Raw genomic sequence first — 11383 nt, forward strand, 5'->3', positions numbered from 1 at the left:
ATTAAGAAAGAGTGATCGACATATTAGGAAACATGTTTTTGCTTTCTTTCCAACAGTAAAGATGAGAAGATCGATACTTTTACATCTAACTCCCTCTATGGCCACAAATTGTATTTTTAACATTTCTGTTTGTGTATAAATTAAACAAAAAATGTAGTATAGAGAGCCTTGGATTCACTGGTAGATGTGCATTTGAATTTTGTACACAGCTTTATGCTAAGCTAGGCTAATTGCCATCAACTACATACAGAATACACAGATATAAGTGTGAAATTGATCCAGCTTTCCAAAAGGCAAATAAGCTTATTTTGCAAAATGCAAACTGTTCCTTTAAAGATATAGTAAGTTATGTTAATCCAAAACACATTTTGTCAAAATCAGTAAATATCTTCTCACGGTCACCTAGCTCTCTGTTTTCTCTGTGCATTAAAAAAAAATCTGGTGTTAATGCGCAGCCCTATGTGTAAATGGAAAACAAACAAAAGAAGAGCAAGAGACCTTTTTCACGGCTACCACTTCACGCTTCCACTCAGGGGAGGCTCTCACTACCCGATGTGAGTCGAGTGCAGATGTGAGTTGTTGCGCAGAATCACTTACTGCACTTTTAATAAAGCATGAGATTGTCACCACTCTTTTTGATTGACAGACACAAGAACAATAATTGTATTTGTTCTATAATTATTATTGAATAAATACAACTTAAACGTTTTACATGTCTAGAATGCAAAGGACTTTTGCTGTAATTTAGAATTTTTCCCCCTAAAATTATAGTATATTACATTATATTGTAAAGTCTGCGGCAATGTTAAGCCTGTCATGACAGCTGTACACAAGGTCAACATGCATGTTATTGACAGCTGACATATAACTGGATCAGTATGATGTGTCATCATTCCTGTTGTTTTGCCACTAACTGATGGAGCATACAGTGAGTCCCAATCAACCGAATCAGTGAGCAAATCCACATCATGTCATGGTCTCTGACACTGTAAATCAGAAGACCTAATGACTGCAGCAACCCGGAGCATTTGGACTGAAGCGACAGGTGGTGTCACAGTAGGTCTCATTTTCCTTAGGCCAATGATTTCTCACTGAGTTTATCTGCCTCGTTGCACAATATGTCATAGTTCTTCACACAGGGCAGAGAAGGTAGACGGAAAATATTCAGGCAGCATAATATCTGAATGCTCAGAGCATGTTATCGACTTCTTGGGGTGCGATGTTGCTGGAGGAGCAGGAAAACAAACGGCAAACTGCAGTATTACTCCAAGTCCAGCGGATTCCATTACTAACTGCTTTTTGACAGTAAGAAGCAACAATCTGGCTGAATCTGCCACAGATGGGTGCTTCATTTTTTTTAAAAGAAGATAAACGCATCCTGAACTCACGTGTACTGGCAGAGCGCTCCCCCGGCGTTAGCGGCACCCCAAGCTAAAATTACACCATATGTTATCTTTCTCCCACACACTGATCTGCCCGCTTTCAAAGGTTTGTAACAAGATCAAAATCACAGCAACTTCTTAACAGCTTTTCTCACACATTTACACCATATGACCAATTCTTCGTGTTGTAAGTGTTTGGCCTTATGTTTCTTATTTTTCCCAGCTCACGTTCACTGGCCCATTATGCAAAATTACCACAAAACATCTTTTTAGAAGGAAGTAGGGAATGATAGGGTCACCAATCAATACCAATGATTTGATCGCTTCTTCCGCTGAAATATCCTTCTAAAAAGTCACTAGTCTAGTGTTTTTTCTGTTCAAGAACAACAGCACTTTTCTGTTGTCTTCACAAGTGCTGATCTACAGGTTGGAACTTTTTTTTTTCTTTTGTTATCTAGGTTGTTTTTTTAGGGCTGTCTAAATTGAATGCATTCATTTTCTGTTTAATCTTAGCTAATAATGTGTTAAGACATTAATGCAACAGTGCACTAATAGGTTTTATTTACATAGTGTACTGTATTATATAGTGAATAATGATATAAACTTCTAATACATTTTTCTAATATCATTCAGTGTCTCATCACAGAAAAACTGGCAGCATTGAGGTTTGTCTCTTGCTGTATTTTCTGACTATGACGCACACAGGAATCACACAAAAACAAGTCGTTGCAGACAAAGAAACAGAGAGTGTGCATTTGTGTCTGTCATACTGTAAGAAGGCTGTCAGGACTGATGCGCTCCAAAACAGGCATCAGTTGACAAACCTCCAGTCCCAAAGTAACAGGAGAGAAACAGATTTTCTTTGGGAAACAGGTTAAACCCTGAAAATAGCTAAACTGATGAAAACAGCTAAAAAAAAGAATACATTCTTCTTCATGTCAAAAGTCAAAACAACTCTAACTGCTGCCAGCATGATTTGAGATGTGGTTGTGTTGTCCTAGGTGTGGCTAACTTGTTTATGTTCTACTAAAGGAATATGATAATAGCCTATTGTACTGTGATGTGGATTTACGTTTATGGAAATCCAATTCACATGCTTTTCTGTACTTTTGATATGGAGCTGTTTTTCATGGTTTGGTGGTTTTCCTTGAGTTCCACTTAAAGGAGAATTCCGGTCGATTCCAACACGTAGCTCTTTCGTTTGTTAATTTGGAGTGCTGTCAGTAGAGAGAAAAACGAAAACAATCGGTGCTGCCTACACCGTGTTGTCCTCCTGCTAGCATTAGCACCCAACAGGCTTAAACAGGGCAAGTTTTAAACGTGTTTTTAGCCTCTTAACATGTTCAAAAGATGAGATGATGTGATGTGACAGAAAAGCATGAAAGTTGTGCTAATTCAGCTGTGTTCAGTTCCGGTGTTGAAACGGCAGTATCAACACAGGAACTAAACAGAGCTGAATTAGCACAACTTTTATGCATTTCTTTTACATCTACAGCAGTTAGATTCACTGTGTTCACTTGGAAGGAATCACTACACATGGGTAGGCACTTTTTCATAGTAAGCAACACTTTTTTACTATAGTTTCACAATATCCAATCCAATACAACAACCATCCAACAAATGTAATGCCTCTAATGTTGACTTAACGCTGTGTCATAGAAGAAGCGTTGATTTGCATGTAACTATATGGTAACATTTGAGCCTGTAATGTGTTGTGGTGTTGTACTGGACTCTATTATAGAGAACACAACATTTTAACAACGTACAGTATATTGCAGTACAATACAAAATGCAGCCTTAATTAAAGACCACATAAATACAAAAGCTCAACATTATAAATCACAAAGCTATTATGTGTCACACAACTGTCACATTACACAGGTGATCAACAGATAACTGTATATTTATATTTAAATCTAAATGTTGTTGCATTACCCAAATGTCACCAACAGAGGTCAATCAAAGTCATGTATGACTTCATGTCCCATTAAAAGGAGTCATTAGTGAAGCTCAGTGATGTGGAACCTCTGCTTCGAGCTTCTGTTGATGCCATGGTTGGTTTCTGCCATTTCTTTTTACTTATATTTATGAGCCGTCAATCCTGTGTAGTTTGTTTTTGGATAATTTCACATAATTAAACTCAGACGTGTACACAAGTTGTATCTTTTTCTTATGATTCTGATTGCAGATCATCATCTTGACAAAAAAGCCTCACTTTACTATCTTGGCACACTAATGTTGGTTAGAGGTGTAATTTCTAAAGATAGCGATTAGGCAGCACTTAACTTCTCATTGGAATGTTTTATGGTGAATAAAATAACGTGTGAAAGCTTCCATATGAGGCTTTCATCAGAAATGTGCAGCAAATATGAAGCTGTTATTGATGTTTGTCAGTCTGAGACAGAAATCTGATGCCAGCAATTTTTCTAGCATTTTTTCTTCCTTTTTCTTTTCAGTCTTTTTATGTGTACACCAAAGACTGAAACAGATCCATCCGCAGCAGCCAAAATATTTAGTCAAGTCTCCAGTTAAAAATAATACAAAAAGATAATTGGTGCAAGACCCAGACAGGTCAAAAAATGACAAGAAAAAATGTAATAAAAACAAGCCAAGAAAATCGAAATTATACATAGACAGATTCTCAAAAATTTGACAGTGTGGTTGATCTCAATCCACTAATTCCATAATTTGTTTACATCACAAAACCAAATGAAGCATCCACTTAACAAAATTGGAGAACGTAGTGAGCAGCCATGCATGTTAGGGGTGAGAAACAATAGAGAGGGGAGTTCTTGTACAGAGAGCTCTGATCGTTGATATCAAGAAGACAAATCGTCTCAAGAATGCATGTGCTTGCTAATGGAGTCTCATTTAAGACAAAGGATGTGACGTCAAAAAAGGAACCTAATTATTGTCTCATTTAGTGTAGCAGGTTAGGGGTAAAATGTAGAGCTGGAGCAGTAATAAATATGTTTTATAGTGTGTGTTCAGACTTGGGTGTGTCTACAATAAGTCCCCAGTAAACTACATTGTTGTTGATCACATTGTTAACAATATGCCAGACACAGACACACACACAGACACAGACACACACACACACAGACACACACACACACACACTTACAATATTAGAGGAGATAAGGAAAGATAATAGAGAGAGAAGCAAAAATAAAAAAGGAGAGAGGATGAGAAGAGAGGGACAGAAGGGATGAGGAGAGGAGGACAGAGGTAAAAGGAAGAAGTGGAGATAAGAGGCATTTAAGGACAACTGATGAGAGGGGAACAGAAGATAAAAGGAGAGGAGTGAAGAGGAGAAAACAAAAAGAGGAGATGAGCTGAGAGGAGAAACAAAGGAGATGACAAGAAAACGAAAGATTAGGAGAAGAGAATGAAGGCAAACAGGAGGAATAAGAAGAGGAGGGGGCAGGGCGGAAAGGGAAAGAAGGGGAGAAGAGTAAGAGGAAAACAACAAAAGACAAAAAAAAGAAGAAAACAAGGGAAATGTAGAGATGAGAAGCATCAAGAGGCAACAAGAGGAATGGAGACTACACAAGATGAAAGGAAATAAGGGAAAATAGAAGAGTAGAAGGAAAAAAGGAGGTAGAAAGGAAGAAAGGAGAAACATAGGTCAGAAGAGTAGCAGACAGGAGAGGAAAGAAGGGTCACTAGAAGGGTAGAAAGGGAAATTAAAAAAAGAAAAAAATAATGGAGGAGAAGAAGAGACAGGCTTGCTGTTAAAGGCTTTGGATCAAGGGTGCCGTATATATGCTGTAGCTCTTTACCATTTAGAATAACGGAAGGGAAGAAAAGAAGGGGGAGAATAGAAAGATGAGCATGGAAGAGGAGACTTTGCAGGTCTGAGTGTATCTGAGTGAGTGTGAGAGAAGCAGACAGGGCGAGAGAGAGGGTGAGAGCGATAGCGATAGAGCTATATATATATATATATATATATGTATATTTCTGTGTATAGTATATACATCATTATGTGCATATACATGTACAGAAATAAAAGAGCAGATAGTGGCCATTGCTTAATTAAGATGCATTTAAGTTTAATTAACATGTTTATAGTGACAAGTGGAGAGAGGAAACAAGGGGAAAGAGAGATGACAAGGAACAAAGGTCGTGATTTGTGGTCCACAGCTCAACCTTTAGGGTGCTATTTTTAAACTATGGAAGACCATTTATGCCAGGAAAAGAAAATAATAGATGAAAAGTCAGGAACAACACAATAAATACAAATGGTAAATAAAATAATGTCATATGGAAAGTCAAACTTCTGATATACTGAGTCAAAATTACAAATATTGCAGCGGTTTTTATACTGTTATTGCTTTGATCAATAAAACCAATGTTCTGTTTTCCCACAAGAACACAATACCAGACATAAAGTAAAGGACTGCAAAGAAAGAGTGCAAACACAATTATGCAATCAATACGTCTAAACATTTGCATTTGAAAGGATTATCTTTGCGAGGGCAATTTAAAGGGATTTAAAAGAAGGTTTTTGTGACAATGCCATCCCAGGAAACGCATGACAACAACACAGGAATACAGCCAGTACTCAGATAGTAAGGCTAAAGCTGCAAAACACTAAATATAACAGCGATTAAATCGATGGCAGCAAAATCTTGTACTTGGCTGGCTCATTTATCTCCTTCTTCACATAACAACACAGAAGCTGGATTCATGGCCTGCTTGTTAACAATTACCTTCATTTGTTTGATTATGTTGGCCCGCTGCTTTCATGTTTCAAGTCTCATTCTTCTCCCCTACAACATGTCATCAACGGCATAAAGAAATGCTATCCAGCAATCATGAAACATTGAAAGCAGGAAAAAGTGAATCAGAGTCAATGCCGGTTAGCCGGTTAACCTCCTGCTGCTGTAAAGCGCCGTGTGACATGCAGGGTACCTTCCCCGCAAAGACCGACACACACACACACGCACACACACACACACACACACACACACACACACACACTTTTTAATTGCTACAGTGACAACAGTGGGCACAACTGGAGTCACATGTGCAAAACTCTAACTACAGTCTGCACAGCAGCAGTTCATGTGGACCAAACTCTAGTTAGATTTTCATTGCTTGAACACAGTTTTCAAAACTCTACAAACTTATACCATAGCTTTAACCAGCATTAGCCAGCCACAGCAATGTGGATTTACCACACTTTGTTTGAATGCTAACACACTGCTGTCACAACTGTTAACCACACACTCCAAACAAAATAGATTTCAGTCTGGTGCCTATCAAACACTGCTGATTGTAATTTTAGCTGTAAGCCTAAGCAGGTGTCTTGTTTTAGACTAGTTATTAAACATATGCAGGTTTTTTTGTATACAAACACCAAATAAGAATTACAAAGAATTACACACTGTACTGTTTGAGGGAGGTAAAAGAGCAAATATACCAACAAGCCCAGGTAAGAGGTTACATACACAGCTATAAAAAACAAAATATGAAAAACACTACCTTTACTATAGTAAAACTGCGTTCTTAATGTTTTTCAGAAAGTAATGCGGATGAAAAAAAATGGAAACACTACATACATTAGTATTTAGAGAGGATGCAGACATCCAATGTGATGAAGAAAACTTGCAACATAATGCTGAGGAGAGGCAGGATTAGTCACACTATTCTTTGTTACTGTAATTTAACTTTAGTTTTTTTTTTCAGTAATTCCATAAATTACTAGAGACAAACTACAATATAACGTAGTCTGCCTGCTTCTCCATCTGCGTTAAAATGTCTCATTAAAGGCCTCACAATGCAACCAGCAAATGGTCAAACATATGGCCAATTTGTTCACCACTGGAAAGGCTTTTCTGTGATGAGTAAACACTGTGATTCTAATCTGCCTCCAGAAGCAAAGGATTGCCTGAATCAATTGTTAAATGCCCAAGGGTCAGGGATCTTGATTAAATGACCCTGGTGAGGTGCAACATCAGAAACTTATGCACACAAAAGGCGTGATAACCCCTGCTTGGGATGTAATGGCACACTCCTTGAGATGGAACTGGTGGAGGGAGGGGGTGTGGCCTTGACCAACTGCCATGCTTTGCTTTGTTTAAATGAACCATAGGCAGGCTGGGGCAATTCATGTTAATGTTAAAAAAAACTCATAAAGTGAAATGTTCATGCCATGGGTCCGTTAAGCCATCTACACATAATTAAAGGTAAAGGTGCAAGATAGGGCGCAAAGCCTATTGCAGGCACAGAGGCAAAGTCCAGCGCAGATATACTGTATGTCATCATTGCTTCTAGCTTTGTTTGCACTTTGAAAGGTCAACACCAATGATGCCAACCTAGAAATAATTTGAACTCAGCAGCGCTCAGCGACAATTCTGAGTGGTGCTGGTGCGCCATGCCATGGGTAGCGTTTCCTCTGAGCTCTCTCCAACCTCTCTCCCGACTGGAAAAAAAAAAAAATCAACCAGCGCAGAGCGATTTCACCGCTGACCTTAAGTAGGCGACTATAGACTCCCCACACAGTTTGTTGTCCATGATCATCGAAGATCTGTGTATGGAACAGTGAACCACATCAGAGGACTGTTGTTAACGCTCAAGGCTCAAACAGTATATTCAAATCCCGACCAGTTACAATCAGTATCTATCATGGCAGATTATAGGGTAGTATAGACTCCTTTGCATCGTTTCTGGCCTCAGAACTCTGAGTGCTTACTAATACTGAGCTCTCCTAGACATGGGGGGGGGGACAAAAAACTGTTTTTTTACTGTTTTTTGTACAGTAGTTACCACTGCCTCTTTTAAACATTTAAATACATTTGGATGAGAGTACTGAGTACTTTACCATAGAGTAAAACTATCAAAACTATTGCTATAAAGAGGCTAAAAGAAAATGTGAGTCTATGGGCAAATGGATGTGACTGTTTCAGACATGGCTGAATGGAAAGTAACAGAGATGCAGCTTAAAAAAAAATAAAAGAATCAGAGGAGAGAGTTGATGGATCATGGATATGAAAGAAACCAAGTTATGATGATGATGTAAATGCATGGCTACTGTGACGCTTAAGAAATAATTGTTGTTCAACGACAAAAGCGCCGAAGAGAGCTCCGGTAGATACTCTTATCTTAGAATATGGGTAATTATCCTCAGAATGACTGAAATGAAGAAAGAAATGTTAGATAGTGAAACAGATGACAGGCAGAAGGTGGAGAGAGGATTGTGGCTCTGGATTCACACAGTATTTAGTAAGCTTTTTTCTTCTATATCAATACAGCCTTGCGTAGTAAAAATTGCAGCTTTTTATACTGTAACCACTCAACCATGTGTATTGGTATTGACCCACAGTGCAGCACTCTTGAAAAAAAGATAGATTTTTATGTTACCCACCAGTGCTTGTTAAACTGTCAATCACAAAGAATACTCAGCTTTATAGGGCATTAGACTGAAACGGTATTTAAACAAGTGACAAAAACAAGTGTCAGGGACTTACGATATTCATAAGAGTGAGGAGGTAATTCTGCACATGCTCTTTGCCGTGAAATCGAACCACTGAGTCATCAACTCCCAGCAGGATTTCAATATTGTAGTCGTTCTCCCCAGCATCTCTGCGACGACGGCGGAGGACTGTCTCATTGACCTGCCGGGCTACAGAGTCCAGGGTCCCGGGTACATCCAGCTCTGGTTCGGTGCAGGGATGAAGACACAAGAGAAAGGAGGGTTAACGCAAAAACAAAAGAAAAACGGAAAGCAATTATCTGAAAAAACACATTATTTTCTGTCTACAACAGTTGCTATTGGGCTTTTATTTTGAAACGCTTGGGTAAATTCTCAACTTGATTACTGTACATAACACTTATTTACAAAAACACAGTACTGAAGCTGTCAGAGGGTTGAATCAATATTAATGGGTGTGTCATGTAGCTTCAGGTCTTCTTCAGATATATAAAAAGAGGCAACATTATGTGTTTCATTCTGGTGATTCCTGGTTGTTTTACATTTGACACACACAGAAAGGCTTGAAAGTACATTTTGCATTTGCGATTTAATTAATACACTACATAAATACAATCATACAAAATGTGCTAGTTTTAGATTCTATTTTATTTAGATTGTGAAATGAATATTAGTCATAGTCTTTTTATTTTACTATTTTTTACAGAAGTTGATACCATTTGGAGAAAATTGCTCTTTATAAATGATTACAGCCATAAACTTGAAAATGTCATTAAAAATCAATCAAAAATGTCATCTTACATTTGTAACATTTTGAATGTATTTTGTATTTATGTATTTTTTGCATTCACATCCAAGCCCTGATGTCTATTAAAGTATTTATTTTGGACCATTTTACAATGGAATTATACCAGTCACGACACCCAAATTGTGCCAGGGGCGTAAATACACACACACACACACACACACACAAACACACACACACTTTCTGACATGACTCATACTGTGTTTTCACTGGTGACTGTTAATGAAGCCTCGGGCTGCAAATGCTTCTAAAACACTGTAGTATAGAGATGTGATACTGTAGCTACTGAACTGTTATTACTAATCCAACCATGACTAATTGGTAATATGTAGTTATTATTAGGCATGTTTACAATCTACTGATTATTGGTGGTTACATAACAGGAAAATCTGAATGAACTTCAAAGCAAATTTCTCACTTGATATGAAAACTGATTGGACAATATTTGGTCCCCCTGGCTTGCCCTTTGGGTAATAAAGATATCCTGTATCCTTGAACAGCTGGTTCTGAATCAGACCATGAAAAAATGCTAATACTTTCCTTTTTGATGGCAGGGCACACCAGTTCTAAACCAACCCCTAATACTGCTTAGCTTTACACTCTGAAGGCTGAGGCCGTCACTGTCAAACCTGTCACTCACTGTTGATATGCTGTACTGGTTCCCTCAGTAATCCTGATCAAGTGACCACAGATAACCCCTTTCTTTACACTTAGGATTTCACTTTCCACTATAATTACTGCGGATTCTTTGAGGGTATAAGCAGCTTGGTTGGCCAAAAAAGTAGCCAAAGTTGAAGGTTGAAAACCCGGTGGGGGAACATCTTAGCATTTAAATGAATCATCAGAGAATAATTTGTTTTGCTGGAGCTGCATGAAAACAGTAAGGATGTGATTACGCCTTCTGCGTCTCTTTTGTTTTGTCTCAACCGCAGTGGAAATTTGCATTTTTCGTTTTTTAAAATTTTAATCTCATTTGACATCCTCTCAATTTGAAATGAAAAGTCTGAACCTTGTTGTGCGATCTTAAGATTGTTTAAAAGAGTTTCTCTATTATTACAACATCACTCAAGAACATTTTACTACTTTTTATAATCTTCAATTTAACAAACTCTAAAACTCTTTTGACAGAAACATGGCAATTTGCATCTCAGTTATATTTCCATCAGCAAAGCAAATTACCTCAATTTTCTTTCTTAGTTTTTTCTGTACACTAAAAAAAGTATATGGTGTATGTAATGTGTCAAACAACTGAATAAACTTTGAAATCTCATTAAAGGTGCTGTAGATAGGATTGCAAAGATCCAGGACTCAAAAATGAGTACATCGAGAAAGTCTTAGTCCTTCCCCCCTTTCTGATAAAGCCCAAAATGTCTCCCAAGCCCCTCCCCCCACAAGGGAGAATGAATGCGTGTGCATGAGCAGTAATTGAAATGCAGTTAGACAAAACAATTGTATATGTTTTGTATTACACAACTTGGCGCAAATGGTCCTCACTTGAAGAATTGCAAGCTCTTTTCAAGTAAATCATATTGCAGACTTGCTGGCTTTGTGGGCCCCCTGGGGTCCTTTTGCATTTGTTTAAGACCAGGATCTTCATTCTGATGCTCAAACTGAATATAAACTGAAGGCAAGGGAGGTCCGACCCCTAACCAGGAGTTTGGTTCCAACCTCTAAATCTGAGGCCATGGGTCTCAGCAGGAAACTCATGGAGTGCCTTCTTCAGGTAGGGTATGAGTCCTTACCCCAAGTGAAGGAGTTTAA

The 11383-nt window shown here is 38.2% G+C and overlaps 1 protein-coding gene across 1 annotated transcript in view; it reads right to left on the reverse strand.

The window, feature by feature from the left end:
- adamts3 (ADAM metallopeptidase with thrombospondin type 1 motif, 3) overlaps positions 1–11383 on the reverse strand; it is a 170905-nt gene that overhangs the window by 104493 nt on the left and 55029 nt on the right. The window contains exon 5 of the mRNA XM_032516121.1: positions 8855–9042. Within this exon, the coding sequence (XP_032372012.1) occupies positions 8855–9042 (188 nt within the window). The remainder of the gene's footprint in view (positions 1–8854; positions 9043–11383) is intronic.

This window comes from Etheostoma spectabile, chromosome 5, assembly GCF_008692095.1.
Source record: "Etheostoma spectabile isolate EspeVRDwgs_2016 chromosome 5, UIUC_Espe_1.0, whole genome shotgun sequence".
NCBI classification, from domain to species: Eukaryota; Metazoa; Chordata; class Actinopteri; order Perciformes; family Percidae; genus Etheostoma; species Etheostoma spectabile.